Source organism: Geotrypetes seraphini, chromosome 19, assembly GCF_902459505.1.
Source record: "Geotrypetes seraphini chromosome 19, aGeoSer1.1, whole genome shotgun sequence".
NCBI lineage: Eukaryota > Metazoa > Chordata > Amphibia > Gymnophiona > Dermophiidae > Geotrypetes > Geotrypetes seraphini.
In genome coordinates, this window is record NC_047102.1 from 6,922,624 (window position 1) to 6,945,421 (window position 22,798).

At 40.4% G+C, this 22,798-nt stretch overlaps 1 protein-coding gene and 1 long non-coding RNA gene across 3 annotated transcripts in view; one reads left to right on the forward strand and one right to left on the reverse strand.

Moving 5' to 3' along the window:
• The window catches only part of LOC117352213 (catalase-like), a 36,694-nt gene extending 20,148 nt beyond the window's left edge, over window positions 1-16,546 (forward strand). The window contains exons 6-13 of the mRNA XM_033928502.1: window positions 589-714; window positions 1,606-1,797; window positions 2,118-2,270; window positions 5,385-5,523; window positions 7,406-7,536; window positions 9,625-9,732; window positions 10,748-10,834; window positions 13,805-16,546. Coding sequence (XP_033784393.1) covers window positions 589-714; window positions 1,606-1,797; window positions 2,118-2,270; window positions 5,385-5,523; window positions 7,406-7,536; window positions 9,625-9,732; window positions 10,748-10,834 — 936 coding nt within the window. The 3' untranslated portion in view covers window positions 13,805-16,546. The remainder of the gene's footprint in view (window positions 1-588; window positions 715-1,605; window positions 1,798-2,117; window positions 2,271-5,384; window positions 5,524-7,405; window positions 7,537-9,624; window positions 9,733-10,747; window positions 10,835-13,804) is intronic.
• LOC117352215 overlaps window positions 1-22,798 on the reverse strand; it is a 67,384-nt gene that overhangs the window by 42,792 nt on the left and 1,794 nt on the right. The window contains exons 1-2 of one of the 2 annotated variants that reach the window (XR_004537609.1): window positions 17,934-18,059; window positions 10,191-10,282 (exon numbers count right to left, since the gene is read on the reverse strand). This is a non-coding gene — a long non-coding RNA (uncharacterized LOC117352215). Of the gene's footprint in view, window positions 1-10,190; window positions 10,283-17,933; window positions 18,060-22,798 lie in introns of those variants that run through there. The other variant, XR_004537607.1, reaches the window with a different exon arrangement.

Consider the following 22,798-nt stretch of genomic DNA (forward strand, 5'->3'; position numbering starts at 1 on the left):
ATGCAAGCACCTAAATTCCAGGTATGTATAAACAGGGTTACTCTAGCCTAGGTCCTTTAGAGAATAGGCTCCTGCTGTATGTCCTCAGGACACCTAAATGGAGTTGCCCGGTTGTCCCATCATTTCTAGGATGCTCTATATGGTTTAAGATTTAAAATAAAAGCATATATATGTATGGATCTCCTGCACTGATCCCAGGGGCTAGCTAATATCAAAACAAAGTCTGCATACCGTAAGATGCTCCTCAATTTGTATTAAATTTATTTTGAAAAAAATGTGTTAGGTGAGGTCACTGTTCCCTGTAAGCTGAGTGGAGTCCTCCAACTGCATTGCTGCCAGTGTTTGAATATTGTGTTTTCAATCACTAAGGACAGGCAGGTTCCCTGGAGTCCTTTCTAGCTTGCCTGTCCCTCACTACTGAAAATGTGATAGTGCCACCCACTGGCAGAACTGGAGGAGGATGATTGTAATAAATAAAAAATATTTTGCATTCCTTGACAAGAATGAAGTACTGCTTTGTAGCATGGATTGCTCCCTTGTGGACACAAACCTTTACATCATCTTAGTCCTCATTTTTCCTTCTGTCAGGTTACTCACGTGTTCAGTGATCATGGAACTCCAGATGGATATCGTCATATTGATGGATTTGGAGTTCATGCGTTCAAATTGGTGAATGATAAAGATGAAGCTATTTACTGCAAATTCCATTACAAGGTACTCATTGAAAATTCATAGGTTTGGAATGATTTACACATAGCTTTGAATATCTCTCTGTCCTCTCCCCTAAAAGTAATTACTACTACCTTTTGTCAGTTCTCTCAGTTTAAGAACATAAGAGGAGCCTTACTGGGTCAGACCAATGGTCCATCTAGCCCAGTAGGCCAATCCAAGTCACAAATACCTGGCTTTCTGTAGTGCCTAGTTTGCTCAGCTGTTTACCGCTGACTCCAGTTGTTATCCATCAGGTTTTCTTGTATATGATACGTTATAGGACCCCTAAGGAAGGAGTGTTTCTTTGAAACATGGACCCTATCGGGTCTGGGTTCATCAATCCTTTTGGATACAAACTGTTTTATGACTATATTTCTTTTTTATGATTGCTTATTAAAGACTTGACATCTTGTACATCATCACTGCAGTTTTTGCCTTTATTTTTTGACTCGATATTTCACTGCAGTTTTGTTGGATTCTTTGTTGTTGCCTAATAGTTTTTTTAGTGCATATTAGGTATACACTGTATAGTATAGAGATAGATAATGGATAGTCCCTTTACAGATGAGACATACAACAAAATGAAATAGGATACGCCTTAGGGTGGCAAACATGTGACTGAGAAGAATGAAGGAGGTGACTCTAGGTGGGGATTCAAGTGAGGATCATCAATTATGATGTTGGGACTGGGAGTATTTAAAAGAGAGCTTGAGTCAGCCTCTTTTAATTAGTGTAAATAAGTACTTTATCTAAATGGGTAATACTTGGGAAATTCTCTTTGTATTATGCTTATTTTTGAAGGACAGAAAAAGTATTTAGCCAGGTAAGAATTACTTGCCTGAAAACTGCCACTATATCTGTTTCTAAATCCTGATCATTTTTGCACTCTTTTAGACTAATCAAGGTGTTAAAAATCTTTCGGCTGAAGAAGCAGCAAAACTGGCATCCAGTGATCCAGATTATGGTCTACGGGACCTTTTTAACGCCATTGATAAAGGAAATTGCCCATCATGGACTTTATCCATCCAACTTATGACCTTTAAGGAGGCAGAGAATCATAAATGTAACCCCTTTGATTCAACCAAGGTGGGTCATAAAATCAACCTACATATGATCTGTTCTTATATAATTTGCTACAAGGACTTAATTTCACACGTGATTATATGGCGGATAATTTTCAACACAGAGTCTGCAGAGTGAAAAGTACCATAATAGAGCGTTATTAAATTACTCCTTATACAGGGAATGCTATTAGAAGAACTAAAATACAAACAACCATTCTTAATGAGTGAGTGATCCTTAAGAAGAATAGAAGAAAGATAAAATAAAACTGTAACTACTATATATATATAGAAACGTTGCTAGTGAGAAGAAAAATCTTTTCTTGCATGTTTCATGAATTTTAGATTTGGAGTGAAAAGGATTATCCTCTTATACCTGTGGGTCAACTGATCCTGAACCGGAACCCAGTTAATTATTTTGCAGAAGTCGAACAGCTGGCCTTTGAACCTGCAAACATGCCCCCAGGCATTGAACCGAGCCCTGATAAAATGCTTCAGGTAAGTGAGGGAGATTTTATAGTGTTTTAACAGAAAAAGGCAGACAATTTCATTATTTGTCAAAAATTCAGATATTTTCAAACTTTAGAATCCACACCTAACTTATTGTGGACAGCTGAAACCCTGTCAGATATAGGATTCCCCTTCCCCTATTCTTCTTTACCCTTCCTCATCCCCATTTTATTTCCCTCCCATTTTAAAATTTCTTTAAAAAAATAGAAAATATTTTAAATCCTGTGATAGTCACATTATAATAGCCTTTGCACAGGATACATAGGAGTCCTTTTACTAAACTGCAGTAAAAAGTGGCCTTAGCACGTCCCTACTTGCCTTTATTCTCTCTCATCCCTCTTATTCTCTGGTCCGATATAGCACATATAAACCTGCTTTGCCAAATTGAATGTGTCTGCACCACTATTCAAGAACAAATTCTTATATTTCATAGAAACATGACGGCAGAAAGGCCAAATGGCCCATCTAGTCTGCCCATCCACAGTAACCATTATCTCTTTCTCTCTCTGAGAGATCCCATGTGCCTATCCCAGGCCCTCTTGAATATAGAAACATGGCAGATAAAGGCCAAATGGCCCATCTAGTCTGCCCATCCACAGTAACCATTATCTCTTTCTCTCTCCGAGAGATCCCTCGTGCCTATCCCAGGCCCTCTTGAATATAGAAACATGATGGCAGATAAAGGCCAAATGGCCCATCTAGTCTGCCCATCCACAGTAACCATTATCTCTTTCTCTCTCCGAGAGATCCCTCGTGCCTATCCCAGGCCCTCTTGAATATAGAAACATGATGGCAGATAAAGGCCAAATGGCCCATCTAGTCGGCCAATCTGCAGTAAACAGGTATCAGGACAACTTCACTTTACCTTGTATTTATCTAAACATCTAACTGTACCCTCACTGCCTAGTTCCTTACCAGGCTATTTGGGCCCCTGAAGTAGATAGAAGTTGCTGTTCCTTCCTCCAATATCATTTCTTTACAGACTTTAGCTCATATACCTGCTAGGATGGAAGAGGAGCAAATAGACAGGCAACATGCTAAGAAGACCCCTCTTATCACTTGGCAATTAACCTCTACACTTATATTCCACCCTTTTAGCCCAAATGGGTTATTCAGAACATTGTTAAGCTGTCTTTTGATTGGATAGGTTTTTTAAAATCATATGTAAGGGGATTCTATAAAGTGCTCAAATTTAGGCATGATCATGAGAAATGCATGCAACTATATGGAGTAATAAATCAATTAAGATCAATAATTGGGTGCTAACAATTATTGATCTTAGTTGGCACCAAAAAGAGATTACGTTCTTACCATGATCATATCTTTTGCCGTTTCAATTACTTAGGCATCGTCAGGGCTCCTACTGATGCCTAAGTTTAGGTCTGGTTATAGAATTTCACCCTAAGTGCTATTCTGCCAAGGGTGTAGCACTTAAAAGTGAATTTTGGTGCCAGACGTACGGTGTAAATGTTGGCACCCAAGCCATGCCTCTTTTAATATCCACACTATGAGAGCTAGGCCCACTGCCTTGTAGAATAGCATACAGCCAGATGCAGGTCAAATGATAATGAGTAACATCAATCATTGGTTGTTAGCACTTTCAAATCTTTGCTATACCAAACTCTGGCTTTTATTCATAAATTACTGATTCCTTATACCTCAACTAGATTATTGAGGTACAATGATCAACATTTACTAGTTATTCTCTCACTTCAAATTATTAACACATGGCGGAAAGTCATCTTTTCTGTCACAGCCCCTCAAACATGGAATTCCCTCCCTATTTATTTAAGGGAAGAACACAATTTGGATAAATTTAAGAGCAAATTAAAAAGCTTTCTTTTTAAGAATGCATTTGATAATTAGAAAGTCGGACTAAGAGTCTCATTTCAATTCCATTCTATAACTTCCCTGTAGTACATTGCTCTGTCCCTTCCTATTGTTTTTTCCCCATAATTGTCTCATCTACTATCAACAATTTGTATTTCTTTTCCCATTCTTTCCTCTTGTTTTAAATATGTTTGTAAGGTTAGTCTTTAATATGTTCTGCAAGGATTAGTTTTTCATTTGTTTTGTTACCTCCTAAAATTTTGTAATTTTATTGATGTGAATTTTGAATAAGCAATCAATCAAATTTATAATAAAACCTGAAACTTGAATTATTTACATCAAGTTCGTTAAGAAATTAATTTGCATGCGTACAAATTTGGGTGCGCAAATCTGAGAAACCAGGAGTTATTGTACAGTGTGATCTAAAAGCTACACGTGCTAAAGTGCTTAAGTGCAGTATCATTACATAGGTCTTATCCCATAAAATGAGACTCGTGGTTTTTTTTTAAAAAAGTACAGTGATACCTTGGCATCCAAACTTAATCCATTCGAGTTCCAAATCGTTTGAGTTCCAAGACAATTTTTCCTATTGAAAATAACAGAAACTGGATTAATCCATTCCTGGGTCCCACAAACTCAAATTTTAACAGGAAATACACTGGATTTTAAGGTCAAATATTAACAAATAATAATAATATAATATAGCATTTTCCTCACTACACTACACAAAGGTGAAAATCTCACGAGATGCTTTCATTACAGCTTCTGACAATGAACTGAACGATGTCTGGGTGGCCCGAATGCTGAGGAAGTCTGCACAAACACACATGAACAACGTGCAGGGCGTTCAGATTCCAGGGCAAAATGTACTCAAATTTTTCATTCGGATTCCAAGTTGTTCGAGTACTGGGGCGTTCGGATTCCAAGATATCACTCTACATTAATGAGCATGAGCATGTTAATGAAGTGGTGGACTTGAATAAACACAGCCCTAAATTAGAAATGAAGGAATTGGGGTGGGTGGAAAAAAAAGTAGGCCACATATATTATTCTTTTCAAAGACTGCCCTAAGATTAGTGCATGCTAACAGACACTGGTGCATGCTTAATGTCCCACATCCTAAGTCTGTTACTATGCCCTAAGAATCCGAAAACAGAATTTCAGTCAAATAAAGGCAGCCTAATTATTATCAAACAATGTAGTCGGCTCCGGAGACCACACAAAAGCTTATTCCAGTACATTTTATAAGCATTTTTATCTAACTTATTTCAGGGTCGTCTTTTTGCATATCCAGATGCACTAAGGTACCGTCTAGGGCCCAATTACCAGCAGTTACCAATAAACTGGCCCCAGAGAGCTTCAGTGGCCAACTATCAGAGAGATGGACCCATGTGTTTGTTTGACAATCAAGGTAATTCTTCAAGTTCTACAACATGGATGACACATTATGCTCTGCTCAGTAGTACAGTAGAAGTTAAATTGTATATTTTATATAGAAATTCTCATTTCTGAGGTCAATATTTAGTGGTCCACGGGATAAAATATATATTTAAAAGTTATGCAAAATTTCAGCAAGCCAAAATGATATGTGGAAAATCCATGTACAACCTAGAACTTATCCATTCAATATTTAGCTGGTGTTGGTCAACTTTATTTTTAAGCACTGTCCGCTTCAGGCAGAATTAGCCTCTGTATAGTCAATGCCAGGCCATTTTTGAGCCCTGGCATTGAATTCCCAGGAAAAACTTTGCAATAATCCCTTGCTCTGTCACCTTAAAAGTCTCAATTCAATGCATATACTAAGAAATTATACTGTCAGTTTATAACATATGCTCAGAGACCCAGAGACCACCTTGCATATGCAAAAAGTAATAAGAAAAATATATTTAAATGGTGAAAAAACTCCAAAAGAACTTATCTTAAGCAACTTCAGGGTCCCGACGTGGGCTACGTTTCACTTTCTGCTTAAGAGAATACCCAGAGCTGGCCACTGAAGCTTATGCAAGTTCCAGCTGCGTGCATGCGTGCACTAATTTGTATGTGCAGTGGTTCATGCATGTGCACAGTGGCATAGTGAGGGTGAGCGGTGCCTGGGGAAGTGGCGCCCCTCTCCCCCCCCACCACATGCCCCTTCCCCATTCCTTTTTAACTTTGACGTGAGTAACCACGAACTTGCTGCCCGCGTCAAATTCGATGCTCTCTCTGAGGTCACTTCCTAGGTGCCTGTCCTGGAAGTGACATCAGAGAGAGCGCCAAAGCCAACGCGGGCAGCAAGTTCGTGGCTGCTCACACTGAAGTTAAAAAGGTACGGGGGAAGGAAAGAGGCACGCACGCGACAGGGGGAGGAGTGGGAAGGGGATTGGTGAAGAGAAGGAGGGGTGCCGGTGCCCCGAGGAAGACTGCGCCCAGGGCGGACTGCCTCCTCCCCTTTACTACTCCACTGCATGTACATACTATTTGGAAAGAAAGTACACTCTTTCCAAAACAGGGCACCTTCTTTGCAAATAATGGGCACTATAATTCGCAAGCATAAAACTCCCACAAAGGTGGTGTGCTTTTCCAGTTTGTTTTCATTTGCAAACAACATTAAGTCTGATCCCTAAAGGGCTCCTTTTATTAAGCCGCGCTAGCGGGGTTAACGTGCGCAACTTTTCATCACGCGTTAACCCCCGCACAAACTACCGCCTGCTCAAGCGAGGCGGTAGCGGCTAGCGCGGCCGGCGGTTTAGCGCGCGGTATTACACGCGTCAAACCGCTAGCGTGGCTTGATAAAAGGAGCCCTAAGTCTTGAAGTCTTTTCCTTGTGGACCCTTCGCTTTGGAATTCACTCCATTTTGCAGCATCCTAGTTTGAAGGTGCATTGCTTTCAGAAAGCAATTGGTACATCTCTAAACGCTGAAACCTCTTTTTTGATCATCTATCGTTTCTATCATGGAGATATGACTACAGGTTTGCCTATCTGATGTGAAATTACAGGAAAAGTACATGAAGATGATGATGATCATAATAATAATAACAGTTTATATACCGCAGGACCGTGAAGTTCAATGCGAGTTACAATGATTAAAAATGTTAAAGATTGAGTAGTACTAACAGAGTTGACGTTTAGCGATCAGTTGTGGGGAAAGATTGTGCAGGGCAGCTGCCTACGTACTTTAGGAACAGACATGTTTTCAGGTGTTTCCTGATGGCAGAAAAGCAAAACTTAATGAACTTGGCCAGTTTGGATTAAGTCTTACAGATGACTTCAGCTTTCAAAGAATTCTAACACAAAATGTGATCTGTTTTCAAAGGCAATGCCCCAAATTATTACCCAAACAGTTATTGTGGTCCAGAGAGTCAACGCAAGTATTTGGCACATAAATACAAAGTGTCAGGAGTTGTCACACGATACAATTCTGCAGATGACGATAACTTCAGTCAGGTAATTATTTAAGTAGGGAGGAAGACCAAACTCTAAATATCTTTTTGCAGTACTGACTGTAGTTCTTTGAAATGATTCAATATAAACCAATGCAAAACCCAGTGTGTTTGATTCTGGTACAGTGTATATTGATTAGTGGATAGGCTGCTATTTGCTGCTTATAAGAACATTGCAACACAGTTAATCCTAAAGCAATCATAATGTAACACTCCTGGTGAGCAGCCACAGTCCTTGATGGCTACAACCCAGTGAGGGTTTCAAGATTTCCAAAATAAATGTGCATTGGATCTATTTGTATATAATGGAACCAGTACTTGCCAATTAATCTCAGACTTTCCTCTTGGCTAGCTGCCTGGGGCAGCATTCACCTTGAGCAGGAGTAAAGACTGAGAGCCAGGTTCTCTAATATTGCCAGTAAAATCCATTGGATCGCTGTAGTGACGGCAAATTGACCGATTTAAAAACGGTGGTCGATATTGAAACAATTTTGCATGCAAATGAGTTTCACAGAAACCCACCATAATCCCATCCAATCAGTTGCTGGAAAAGTGACTGATACGTGCACAGAGCTGCTGAGACAGAAGGGAGTAGGCACCCCAACTGCTGATCTTCATAGGAGGTCCGGGGTGTGGCGGAGTCCAGCTGGCCACTGGGGCAGGAGGGAGCAGGCATCTTTTCTGCCAAGATTCACAGAGGTGGGGTCAGGGATGTGGGGGGGATCTTGGTTGCCTGCCAATTATTTTTTTTTCCAGAGGTCTTCGTCAGGAGGGGACCATTGTTGGGGGGGGAGGGGGGTTAGGGAAGCCTGCATGATTTAATTTTTTTTTTTTTTAAATTGGGGATAGATTGTGCATGGGTAACACATGCACATCATTTATGCCCATTAAAAAAAGTGATGTTGTTCAGTGCTTGTATAATGCTACCAGCATCTCCAGACCTGCTTATTTTAATATTGATGAGCTCATTGTAATGTATTTACATACCAACCATGGAAAAGACCATATATTTGCGTTTTGAGCATCAATAGATGCAATACTTCATTGCTAAACCGATTAAAACTGGGGAAATTGGGAGTATTATATTCTGTATATTTCTTTCAAAGTATATGCTTTGTATTTAATTTGAAAATTATAAATAAAAAAAAACCTGGTTTAGTGATGATCGTTAAACGCACAGTGAGTTTTGTGCATCTGAGCCCGAGTGCAAAAGAAGTAAAAGCAATCCCCCCTCCCCACCCCCAAATTTAAGAAACTATTGTTTTAAACATCAGGAAGTTTCCTGTATGGCTGGTTTCCATGCATTTTGCATGCTGAAAATGTTAAACTTTAGCAGGGTAGCTTTTTTTGGTGCATTTTTTTACATTAAAACCTTTATTACAGAATTACAGAATTTCAGTATGCCATATATATATAAAATAGAGCGTACATTTGCAACACAAAAAGGGTATATAGATAAGTTTAAGAAGATTTGGGGACCATTAACAGACTTTTGCAATGAATGATATAATTTTCCCATAATAAGATATTTGATAAGGGGGGTGGTGGGTGGGTTTATTTTATTCATCATAAAATATAAATAATTTAACATTATATTTTGTTTTATTGTATGCATTTCCCAAAGTAAGGGGAGGGAGGGGGGTTATAATTGAGTAATAGTTGACATACTTATTACTTATTAAATATTATATGCTGTTTAAAAATTATAGTAAAAGAGTATAATGAAATGCTATATTTACAGTAAGGTATGATAGAATGTCAAGTGTATACTTAATGAATTTGTATGAATTTAGATTGTACACTTGTTGTTATATGAAAAATGAATAAAAAACTTAAAACAAACAAACAAAAAAACCCCTTTATTACATTGGAAGATTTATATTGGGAAAAATTTCAAGTAAACTTCAGTGGTAAAGAATAACACAGCTTATTACATCAGCCATTAAACTGGAAGCAGAAATAAACTGCCCAGCCAAAAGAAAGCAAGCAACAGTCTAACTCCACTGACCATATAAGAGAAGAACAACTGCTAAACCCCCTAAACCGGAATAGTCTGGACATGTAAGTTATGGCTTCTTTTTTGACTCTTCAGGTGCGTGAGTTCTATATGCATGAGATGAAGGAGGATGAACGCCAGAGGTTGTGCCAGAACATTGCAAATAGTCTTCAGAATGCCGAGCTTTTCATCCAGGAAAGAGCTGTGAGTGGCATTTTAGTGTCCATCACATTGTCCACATCGAGTGGACATTTATGAGTTACGGGGATGTTAAACAGATGCTTATTTGCAGAGCTTCCCAAATATGCCCACAAAATCCCACAGCTATTTGGCTTTCCAGGATATTCACACCAAATATACCTAAGATTTATTTTTGTATATTCCGAGAATCCATGCTATGGAGTGATCAAGACAGGTTTGGCAAATCCTACTCTAGGGCTTGACAAACCAAAAAAACAAGAAAGAGACTTTAAGCGCTAAAGTAACAAACTTAGCATCTTATTAACTTAGTTGCAATAAGCAGCTGACAAGATAATTATTGCCTGCTATTAATGAATGCCCAAGCTTGGCAGCGCACACTAATTATCAAATGCAAAATGGAGCATGTAATAGGTAGGAATGTAGAAACAGAAAATGATGTCAGACAAAACCAAGTTACTTACCTCTAGCAGGTGTTCTCAGTGGACAGCGGAATACAAGTTCTTATAACATGGGTGACATCACCGACTGAGCTTGCATGGGAAATCATCTCCAGCTAAGGGGAAAAGGGATCAATTTGGGCAATTAATAATAGAAAAGAAAACTGTCATAGGAAGTTCAGGAATGCTTCATTTCAGAAAGGTTGCATTTATACCAAACGCTGAAATTTCAGCAATACCAACTTTTATGTTGTTCTAGAGCAGCCATTTAAACTTTATCTACCATAATTTACTATGTTGTTGTTTTTTTTAGTTCAAATATGTTTATTGAATTTTGAAAAAAAACCAAATATCATTATATCGAACATCAGAACATGATAACATGAATGAAATAATAAGGTTAATGAAGAACCACCTTACAATATAAACATAGTCACAATGTTAGTGTTATTTGATGAGTTTTATAGAGGTCAGGCTCATTGACAAGAACAATGAATAATCAATCAACAGAAGACAGATGCTCACAAAAAAGAAATAATCTTGTTGTTACCCAGTGTTTTTTTTTTCTCTTGCCTTATCAGGTGAAGAATTTCATGGCCGTTCATGCGGATTATGGAGCTCGTGTTCAGGCACTGCTACCCCAGCTCAGTGGAAAGAAGAGCATTTAAGTAAATGGAGTCATTTGTTTATTGCTATGATATCAGAACAAAGTGTAAATGAGAGGTTTTTTAAAAAAATATAATGGCATGATCAAAAAACTGCTTCTAGAAGAGAACACCTGAGCTTGTAGATGCATGGAGGCCAATTTTCTTATGAACTAGACAACTTTTTTTTTACTGCTATGGAAACAGCTATGGAAGTTTCCATAACTAGGTTATGGAAACTTAAATCAATCAGATCGTATTTTAACGATTTTCCTTTTCAATTACAAGCAGTCCCTGGGTTAAGAACGAGTTCTGCTTTTTTAACAGTTCTTAAGTTGAATTTGTATGTAACTCGGATCCTGTACAATACACAGTCTATAAAAATGAAAGAACATTATACATTAAAGAAACAGCGCTCAAAATAAAGTACTGTAGTTTAAATAGAAAGAAAAGAAAGGAGTTTTACACTTACTTTTGTTCTTCATCCGTCCCACTGTTCCCTCTCCATCACCACATCCAACATTTCTCCCTCTCATCTCTCTCTTCCCCATGCATCTGTACTATACTCCTCTCCCACCACCATGTCCAATATTTCTCTCTCCTTCCCTATGTCCAATTCTCCTCTTTCATCATTTCTTCATGTGCACCACCTTTCTTTCCCTCTCACTCAAACACCCATGCCCAACAATTCTCCCTTTCTATTCCCCCCACCTCAGCATCTCTTTCCCTCACTCCCTCTATTCTTCCATCCTATGTCCCAAATTCATGCTCTCTCCTTCCTTTCTTCCTTCCTTCCATCCTTTTTGTCTGAAATTTGTGCTTCCAACCCTGCTTCTCCCTTCCTTTGCCAATGCACCCCTTCTTCCTCCCTTCCTGTCCCAACTCAACCTCCTCCTCCCTTCCGTGCCCAATGTGACCCTCTTAGTCCTTCCCTCCCTCTGTTCTGTGTACGTGCCTCCTTACATGCAACCCGTGGCTGACCCTGACATCACAGGAAAGGCTTCTAGGTCAGCCGGGCCACATGCAGGAGCCGCTGCTCATGGCTTTCCAAAGAGAAGTACAACTGGGAGGAGACAGCTGGCCAGAGGAGGTAAACATAGAAACATGACGGCAGATATAGGCCAAATGGCCTATCGAGTCTGCCCATCCGCAGTAACCATTATCTCTTTCTCTGAGAGATCCCACATGCGAGAGGGAGGGATGGAGGTACTAATTTGGGATGCAGAACGGAAGGAAAGACGATGAAGGGTGCATTGTGACATGGAAAGGTGGAGGAGGGTCATGTTTGGATAGGAAGGGAGGAAGAGGGGGTGCAGTGGCACATGAAGGGAGAGGCAAGACCTTGTTTGTACAAGTCCAACGTTAAGTCAGACGTTCTTAACCCAGGGACTGCCAGTATTAGTGCATTCTCTTGTACTTGGCATTCTAGATTATTGCGATATTATATATTTTGCAGGGTCTCAAAAATATTTTCAAAGACTTCACATTATGCAAAATTTGTCAGTTAGGTTGATTTTTAAATGGTCAAAATCTGAGCATAAGTAATAAAGCCTTATTATCGAAAGTTGCACTGGCTCCCAGTAAAGGGACGAGTACTTTTAAAATTTGGTTGAATTTTTTATAGAGCTATAAATGGCTTACTTCCAAAATATTTAGTTGATGAATTTTTGTTTGCATCTTTAGAATGTGTATCACAAAGTCCTTCTTTCTTAGCTTTTCCTTCGGTGGAAGGTTGCTCACATAAAAGATATGTTAGCAGGCAACTTGCTGACCAAGCAACTCTAGGGGACCCTGAATTTTACCCCTACTTTTTAATTCTACATCTTATATGCACTTTAGAAAGCTATTAAAAACGGAATTGTTTTTTTAAAATATGTTAATGATTGAATTGTTTTTTATACTTTGAATACTATGTAATTTTGCTGATAAGTCAGCTTTTTATTTTTGTACATTGCTTTGAACTGAAAGGTACTGCAATTCATAAATGCATGTTTATGTTATCTTATGTTACTCATGCTGCTGCCTTTATGAGCTGGAAAAGAAAAAGCAAGACGTTTCTGAGCACATGGCATGCCAGAAATGGGTTAAGACTTCAGTAAACCCAATATTAGCATGCAATTCCAGAATTACATGTGAAAACCTGGAAGGGTTGTCCCGGTTAGATGAACATAAAACATTTGGGAAAGTGCATCACCCTTCTCAAACTGGCAAGCAATCCTGCTGGCCCACTTCTTTCCCCTTTCACTTTCCAACTATCTGCCATAACTGCTCCTTGGACATTGCCCTTCCTTCTTCCCTTAATCATCTTCTGTTTCTTCTGCTCAGGCTCTCTCTCTCCCTCTTAACCCATGCTTCAATAGCATCTGTCTACTGAGTTAGTTTCATGAACTTAAATGTCTTGATGCGTGTACGGCTAGAGTGGCCTCATTCCTTCCAGCATAGTTCTGTACCCAGAAGCACTCTGGTCTCCTAAACTGTGGAATTCAGTGTATCTGGCAGCAGGTCGATGTATTCAGAAAGCTGTTTCCATTGAACAGAGCAAGACTAGATTCCCACATTCACCTCAGTTATTCCTCTTCCCTTCAGCACTTGCAACCCGCTATGGGGACTGGGATTACATGTTATCGCTGTGTCTCTATGCAGCTGGCTTGCAAACTCTTTCTGCCAGCTGAATTTGGGCTGGCTCAGGGCTGATGGAGTCCCATGCAGTAGTCTAATCTCACACAGATTTTAAGCATCTCTAAATGCTTTCTAGCTGCTAAGAACATGCCATTCACATTCAGGATCTAATACCCAGCACTCTGACAACTGGTGATCACTGTTTTTCTCCATTTTTTTAACCCTGTTTGACAAATCTGCATGTTCAGTGCTATAATTCAACACCATATCTCTACTAGAAAGGCAAATGCTCTGCTATTTGTATATAGATTACTGTTTATAACACCAAATGCTTTATAAAATGTATAAATATACCTAATTGTGTTTATCTTTTAGGTTGCACTTATATAAAATACAGCCTATATCATTCTGGAGGACAATCTGTGCAGCAATTCACCATTATTTATAATGAGGATTCTTTGGTCTCCATTAATAGTTACGGTTAATGTCAGCATTTCATGAAAGAATAAAAGTGTTTTAACCTTGTACCTAATTGTCAAAATTCAACAAAGCATGAATCGCCATGATTGTAGCAGGTTTCCGGGTCTTGCTGCAGCATGATGGCTGAAATGTCCGTTCTTTCTACACCGATGCGGCAAGACCCGGAAACCTGCTACAATCATGATGCCAGCCGCGGAAGCCTAAGAGAACATGAATCACCATGATTGCTTATTGGAACTTGGCATCTTTTCATAAGAAAAGCAAATTATTGATGCCATACATTTCCAAATGTATTTCTATGTGCAAATAGGTATGAAGCCCCATTTTACATAGAATGTAGAGAATGGAATCGGGACATCCAGTTGGGGTGCACTGAGTTCCAGGGTATTTTTAAAAAAGGTTCTGTCGTATATAAATACCTGCAGGTCTGCATTTGCAGAATATGAGGCAGAAGCGGCCATTTAAAAAAATTGATGTTGGAAAAGTGAATGGCAGGAATTTGGCTGCTTCCATATGGAGCTGTTGGCGCTTAGATATGGAAGTGGAGATTTCACAACGTCTGCATGTAAGTGCTAACACTCCCACATGGAGTTGCAACTTACCCTACTTTATAAAACCTACATGAGGCTACGATTTTAATGTGGTTTTGTTTTGGAGGCAGAAATCAACTATTTGGGAGTACAGAGACTGACTCCCCTAATCCATTTTTTAAACCTACACTTGCTGTCAAGCAGGTATAAAAGCTAATGTGGAACTTTTCCTCATTTGCATGTCTACCCTTTGTAAAATGGAAAGTATACATGTACATTTTAGGCCTCTCCTTCCCTGCGAAGACAGGGAAATACCTATTGTACCTATATGCAAGTTATGGTTTATTGATTTGAATTACCGATGAAAAGGCAAATATTAAATCCAAATAACTAACCCCTCCTCTTTTACAAAGCCACAGTGGTAGCTGCCGTGCAGCAACTGCGCCAAAGCCCATTAATTTCCAATGGGTTTCGGTGTAATTACTGCGGGCTGCTGCGTTAATCGACTTCATAAAAGGGGGGCCTAACTAACTAGATTTAGCTCAGACCTCTGCGTGCTAGATTTCAATTTCAAGGCTTTTCCTCAAAAGAAACATTTGCGTACTGTCAGGGAACTCTAATGGAAGGGGGAGATCCTAGTTATCAATTATATCATGTACTATATGTAACTAACTGGTCATTATTATCAATGATTATATTAAAGATGTGATTCCAATTTTTTTCTACACACGTGATGTCAATGATTGCGATATGTGTGGACAGGGTGTGGAAGAGGGTTTGTGGACAGGGCTAGGGTAGTATAACTGCTTCATTTCCCCCCTATGGCCCTGATTGTATAAATGTGGTCTAACTCGTAGGTGCTGGTCAGAGTGGTTGTCAATCAACTGTTAGGCACCGTTTATAGAAGCGTTCTTAAGCACCATTAGGCATTGAATCCTTAGGCACACTGCCATTTAGGCCAGGGGTTTTATGTCTACAGGTGTGGCCCCAAATCTGCCCCTAACCACGCCTATTTGAGATGTACTTAGTGTAGACATGTACCTTGAAGTGGTAGACACCTACTAGTAAATTCATTTTTTACTCATTTTTGAATTAGTTGTTAAAAGCGCTTTCGATTATCAGCTTTGATTAGGCCAATTAAAAAAATTAAGTTAGGTGCCTAAATCAACTAGATGTGCTGATTTAGGTGGCTAAGTGTAGGCCTTTTTTATAGAATCAAGGCCTTTATGCCTTCTTGTTTCTGTGGCATCAATCCAGTTCCTGGGACATATCCAGCCTGTCACAGTTTCAGGATATCTACAATGAATATGTTCAGAATAAATTTATATGTACTACCTCTAATGTAGAAAACAGCAGCTCAGCCAAAATGTAAGAACCAAGGATGATTGATTGTAGTGCAGACATAAAACGCATATAAAACCCCAATACAGGCCAAGTTTCAACTACACTTAGGGCTGCATCAGGGGTTAGTAGAACCAGGTGGTGTATAAAAATGGGATCATCAACCAGGTAAAAGCAGCATAAAATCAAAAGATGGCAGCACTCAATAGTCTTTCTGTTGCCATCTTTTGAGTTTATGCTGTACCTGGTTCTATTAACGCCTGGTGCAGCCCTTAGCATGGGCGAAACATGGCCTGTGTCAGGTTTTTTAGTCTGCACTACAATAAATCATGCTCAGTTACTACTGCTTTGATCACTGCCTCCATTGTATGCAAATCTTTCTCATGTATATTCATTGTGCGTACCCTGAAAACTTGACTGGCAAGGTGTGTCCTGATGACTGGGTTAAGAACCACTGCTCCAACTATATTCTAAAACAATGGAGATGTTTCAGGAAGGTTCATTCTCCCAAAACATTAATCTGATATTTGTGGCTTTCAGACTTGTCAGAGAGTCTTCCATTTCCTTCCTGCAAGCCAAGAGCTCTATTTACTCATGTTAAATTTGAATTAAGTGCATAGTTATTAAATAGACCCCATTCAGAATAATGGGACTTGCATGATTTAACAGGCATTAAAGCACATTAACGCACATTAGTAAACAGAGCCTTAAATTGCAGAATATGTTTTCTTTAGACACAAACACAGAGCTTTTTACATGATTCTTTCCAACATTTCATATTTTGGAAAAAGTCTTAAAAGGGAGAAAACATGAATGAATCATATACCCCCCCCCCACACACACACACACACTTTTACTAAGCCGCAGTAGAGGTTTCTATCACGGGCCAGTGTGCTAAATGCTTTGATGTTGCTCCGACGCTCACAGAATTTCTACGAACATTGGACCAGCGTTGGACCATTTAGCACCTCGGGTCACAGTAGAAACCTCTTCCACGACTTAGTGTACTCTTATCTAAGAGAATCAAAAAGGTACGAGAGAATGATGTGGTAAGACCTAGACAACTGCAACAATCTATAATGATACAAGGGTCTTAGAAATTATTATGCATATCCAAAATTTATCCTGATTATAAAATGCTAATTAAGAGTTACTACATATTCAATTTTCTGATGTTATATTTTCATATGACTTTGTAGATATATTATATTTAAAAATAAAACCCAAAAATGTGACAAACAAATGGCTTTTCCTTAATCCTATAAAGTTTGCATTATAAATTGCATTGTCATTTTTGGGTGAGGGAGGAAGAAGGGGAAAAGAGAGCAAATTCAAGTTAGTTCTGATTTAACAAAAGTAAACTGAGAGAGACTTATATGGTTCTACATGGATATAATGGAAAGAGCAGAGGACAGCATTTAAAGATATCAAGGGAAAAAACCTGGCAGAGGAGCATAGGCAGAATTATCAAGAAGAAAAGAAGTGAGAGGAGGGTAGGGAGCAGAGGAAACTGGAGAGAGAACTGTTCAGTCGAGAAAAGGAGATGCAGAAAGTCTTGCGCTACAGTCACGGTTCTACAGCAAAATTAGCACTGCCAAATTATGACGGCATGCTAGAAGCAATAACAACTATTAAAGACCTCCAACAGAACAAAAAACCTTTTTAAACTAACAAAAAAACATCACAAGGAGACAATCAGTATCTTAACACTGAACTCAACAGTGAAACGCTCAAGACAGTCTTGCCTTTACTCCGTCATGCTACAGACATTGTCCCCCTGCAACTCAGACAAAACAACTCAAACCACAACTGGGCACCTAACTTCAAAACGGTCTCCCGCCATGACATGCCTTGCTTCCAAGTGGCAGTGAAAGACACCTTTGTAGACTCCATCCTTCCTCCCATCAACCCCTCTCTACAAAGTAGTGTAGTGCCCGCAAACTGGAAGTCAGCAGTCATCAGCCCAATTTGGAAAAAAAACCCACACTCAACCCTAACCTGCCCAGCAACTTTAGACCTGTCTCCAACCTATCCTTTGTCTCCAAGATCCTGGAAAAAAGAGTGTTAACCCAATTACACTCCTTCATTGATGAAAAAGGTGTCTATCTGACTTCCAGTCAGAATTCAGGAAATCCCACAGTACTGAAACCGACCTTCTCGACATCATCGACAACTGCTGGAAACTCATGCACAAGGGTAATGATGTCCTTCTGCTGCTGCTGGATCTCAGTGCAGCCTTCAACACTATTGACCATCCGCTCCTCATTGAGTAGCTCTCTGAAATCAGAATTTGAGACATTGCGCTAAGAAGGTTCTCCTCTTTCCTGAATAACAGAATCCAAAGTATTTTGGTCAACGACGTGCTATTGAAACCAAAAACGTACAGTGGGATTAGGGTAGGTTTTGAAAGGCTCACCATAAGTGTAGTAGTTAGAGAGAGATATGGGCCTGAGTCCCCATCTCTATAGTTCACTACATCACCCACTAGGCTACTCCAGGAACCGGCTTGCTGCCCTACTAGGACTGGCCATAACATGACCACTGGGAGTGTTGGGGGGAGGTCATACCTTTATCCCTCCGGTGGTCATCTGGTAAGTTTAGGCACCTTTTTGACACTTATTTATTATTATAACTGGTCTAGCCCCAAACTTCCAAATTGTGCCCTGGATATTTTCTAAAATGTTTAATTATGGCAGAAAAACAGCCAAATCATAAGCCTGCCTTAGTCCTGAGCACTCCCTTCAGATTTAGAACCACTGCAGATAACCGCCATAGAAATCCATGTACAAAATGGTTGGAAGGGTTTGGCGAGAAAAATGTCCATCTTCCCCTTTATGTCACTTTTTGGATATTTTTCTTTTTTGAAAATGAGCCCCATAGACATAAGATAGAAATAAGGGTGACTAATTTAAGGGAACCCCCCCCCCACACACACACAAACGTTAGAAAAAGGGCAGGAAAATATTTTCAGCTAGAGCAGGAGTGGATAAGCAAATCCTGCAGTTATTAGTTCTTGTGTGGGTAGGTTATTATTTGTCTCTTCTATTAAAAGACTGAGAGAAAAGCAAAGCTTTCATCTGCTTCCTGAAGTAGATGTTCAGGACTAATAATGCAGGTTATTGCCCTAATGCACACACACCAAATGGATATATTTTGCCTCTTTTATTAAGACCTTCATAAATGTTCCAGTAGTGCAATTGGTTAGTCCTACAATCGCCTAGATCCAGGATGGGTAATTTTCTAAGTGCCATTCTCGGCATGTATACTGTCATATCCAGTAGACATGAAAATGCCTTTATACAATGATCTCCTTAAGGTGCTACTAAGTATATGTAACAAGCTGTCTTTTCCCAGTAATTCCTATGCTATCTTAACATTTCCCAGCCCACTAGGTTCGTTTTAAACACAGAAACATAGAAAATGCTGGCAGACACTTTGGTGTCATTGGATTATTGAGAATATTGACAAATTTGGTGCTATTTTTTGCCTACAGGAATGATGTGCCCTAATTTATTATCTCAAAATCAGGTGGTATAATGTGTAGAACATACTGCAGTTATATATCTCTTGTCATAAAAGCAGTTCATATATCCCAATCCATACATCTATTCATACATGAACAAATTGTCGTCAGATTAACCTTTATTGCAAATTGCTGAATGCACAAACTCTTTATCCAATACAAGTTTTGTACCCAGGCACTAAATTGAAAAGAATCACCAGGGATTATTTGAGAGTATGCTGATCCAAAAGTAACAGCAAGGAGGAGAGGGTGGCATAGTGGTCAGAGCTAGAGCCTCAGCACCCTGAGGTTATGGGTTCAAACCCTGTGCTGCTCCTTGTGACCCTGGGCAAGTCACTTAATTCTCCACTGCCCCAGGTTCTTTAGACAGCCTATGAGCCCATCAGGACAGAGAAGGAAAATGCTCGAGTACCTTATTTGTAACCCATTCTGAGCTAAAAAAAATGAATACATTTTTTTTTACTAGCTCAAGTCTGACATCTGCCGACCTTTTCTAGTATTAGTCATTTAAGACAAAAGTTCTAGAAAAACAAAGTTCAACAAGCATTTGTGATCACCAATAGACGTGGAGGGGCATAATAAAAAAAAAAGTCTAAGTCCCCTTTTGGCCTGTCAGTAGACTCTGAAGTTGGCAGCAGGGAAATGTCCATTCTCAAAAAATGTATCCATATGTGAATAGTACTACGGTAATTATTCATACCGAAACCGTATCACATTTATATAGAGCTCAATGTCCACCGCTTTACATACAGCAGCTACATATATAAGAGATTTCTGCATGGACCTTCAGAATGCAGCCAGGCATTTCATACTACTGGCAGCTAGAGTCTCCATCAGTCCAATCTTTTATTGAAACTTATTTATGAAACTCTTTTTTTAAAGCAGTTAGCTTCACTGTTTTGTTATTTATTCATAATTATATAATTTTTTTTTCTTTTCAACCATAAAATTAATATAGCTACTTAGCTCATAGTAGATTCTTAATTGTCAATCGCGGCAGGAGAGATGCCTAATCTCTCCTGCCACGACCGTGATCTCCCCTCCCCCCAAACTGCCATGAACCAGCAGGAGAGATGCCTAATCTCTCCTGCCAACACCCCCCGCCAAAACAGCGATCCCTGGCAGGAGGAATCCCAAGCCCTCCTGTCGGCACCCCCTTGATAAACCCGCGATCGCGGCAGGAGGGAGCCCAAACCTTCCTGCCAACAACCCCCCTGCAAATACCAGCAGGATGGAGCCCAGGCCCTCCTGCCGAAGACAGCCCCTGACACCCTTCCCCCTCGACAATACCGGCAGGAGGGATCCCAAGCCCTCCTGCTGGAAGGTGAACCCCCCCCCCAACACCCCCCAATACCGGCAGGAGGGATCCCAAGCCTGAACCCCCCCCCCCACACTAACATTTTTAATTGGCTGGCCGGATGGGTCCTCAGTCCATCATCCTCAGTATGGTGGGCCTGCCTCTTCCCGGTGCATTGTGGAAGGGGCCTAGGTCCTGACTGGCCCAGGCAGCTAAGGTCCACCCATAGGAGAGGTCTTAGGCAACTGGGCCAACCGGAATTGGCTCAGTTGTCTGAGGCCCCTCCCATGGGGGGGGAGGGGGGTTTGGCGATTCCCTGCAGCAGCTGGGCAGCTGATTGCAGCAGGGGGATTCCCTTGCCGCGATCATCTGATGGGAAGGGATCAAGCGTGATTCTCTAACATGGGCCTGTGACATGGGCGCCAGTTAGAGAATTGGGCTGGTTAAGCAGGGTTGGGCGTCTGTCTCTTAGGGCAGACATGATTCTGTATAGGACATCTAAGAACATAAGAACATAAGCAGTGCCTCCGCCAGGTCAGACCATAGGTCCATCCTGCCCGGCAGTCCGCTCCCGCAGCGGCCCAAACAGGTCACGACCTGTCTGAATCACCAGAAGGGGCTCCCTTGCCACCTTGGTTTCTCATTGAAGTCCTATCTTCCCATCGTAGTCCTAACCCTCCGGTCTTGCACATGCATGACCTGTTGGGTTTCTATACTTATTACCTGGTTAGCTTTCTATACCTGTGTTACATCCCAGCACCTCTCTCAGTATCCCATGATCCCTTTATCCCTCAGGAATCCGTCCAATCCCTGTTTGAATCCCTGTACCGTACTCTGCCTGATCACTTCCTCCGGTAGCGCATTCCAAGTGTCCACGACCCTTTGGGTGAAAAAAAACTTCCTTGCATTTGTTTTGAACCTATCTCCCTTCAGTTTCTCCGAATGCCCCCTCGTACTTGTTGTCCCCTTCAGTCTGAAGAATCTGTCCCTATCCACCCTCTCTATGCCCCTCATGATCTTGAAGGTCTCTATCATATCTCCCCTGAGCCTCCTTTTTTCCAGAGAGAAGAGCCCCAGCCTATCCAACCTCTCGGCGTATGGGCAGTGTTCCAGTCCTTTTACCAGTTTCGTTGCTCTCCTTTGGACTCTCTCAAGTACCGCCATGTCCTTCTTGAGGTGTGGCGACCAATACTGAACGCAGTATTCCAGATGTGGACGCACCATCGCTCAATACAATGGCATGATGACTTCCCACGTCCTGGTTGTTATGCCCCTCTTTATGATGCCCAGCATCCTGTTGGCTTTTTTTCGAGGCTGCTGCGCACTGTGCAGATGGCTTCAGTGATGCATCCACCAGCACACCCAAGTCTCTCTCAAGTCTGCTGTCTCCCAACAATGCCCCCCCCCCCAATTTGTAGTTGAACAACGGGTTCTTTTTCCCTATATGCATTACCTTGCATTTTTCCACGTTAAAGCGCATTTGCCATTTGTTTGCCCAGTCTTCCAGCTTGTCCAGGTCCCTTTGCAGGTCCTCACACTCCTCCCTGGACCTAACTCTACCGCACAGTTTGGTATCGTCTGCAAATTTTATAACCTCGCACTTTGCCTCCTTTTCCAGGTCATTGATAAATATGTTGAAGAGTAACTGTGTGCGATTCTCCGCCGCTTTTTAGGTGGCTTCAGAAAATGGCATCCTATACAGAATTTCCCCCATTTTGCGTAACAACAAATTAAGTACAAATGAATATAATTGAAAAAATAAGTTTATGAAGAAGTAATGGACACAAGAACAAAAACAATTATTTTAGTCATTTTTATAAGTTCAAGCTTGGTACACATCTGAAGAAGCAAGGCGGCCCTTCTTTATATTGTTTAAGCTGGAAAATCCTTGTTTTCTGTGTACTGCTTGAGATTTTGAGGACATTCATGTCAATTGAAGAGTTTGCAGCTAATCATCACAATATAAATGCATGTGTATAAATCTTGCAAACACAGACTATTACACTGACTGCTTGTACGGGGTCACAGGGAACGGTTGCATAAGCAGCATAAAAATTGTCAAACTGGATCAGTGCAAAGGTCTACATACCAGAAGGTCAGTTTTACTTCTCTGACAGTGGCAAGCAGAAAAGAAAGCCGAGTTCAATACAAAAGTTGGAAACAAATCATGAAAGGCAAAACATTTCTTTAGATCTACT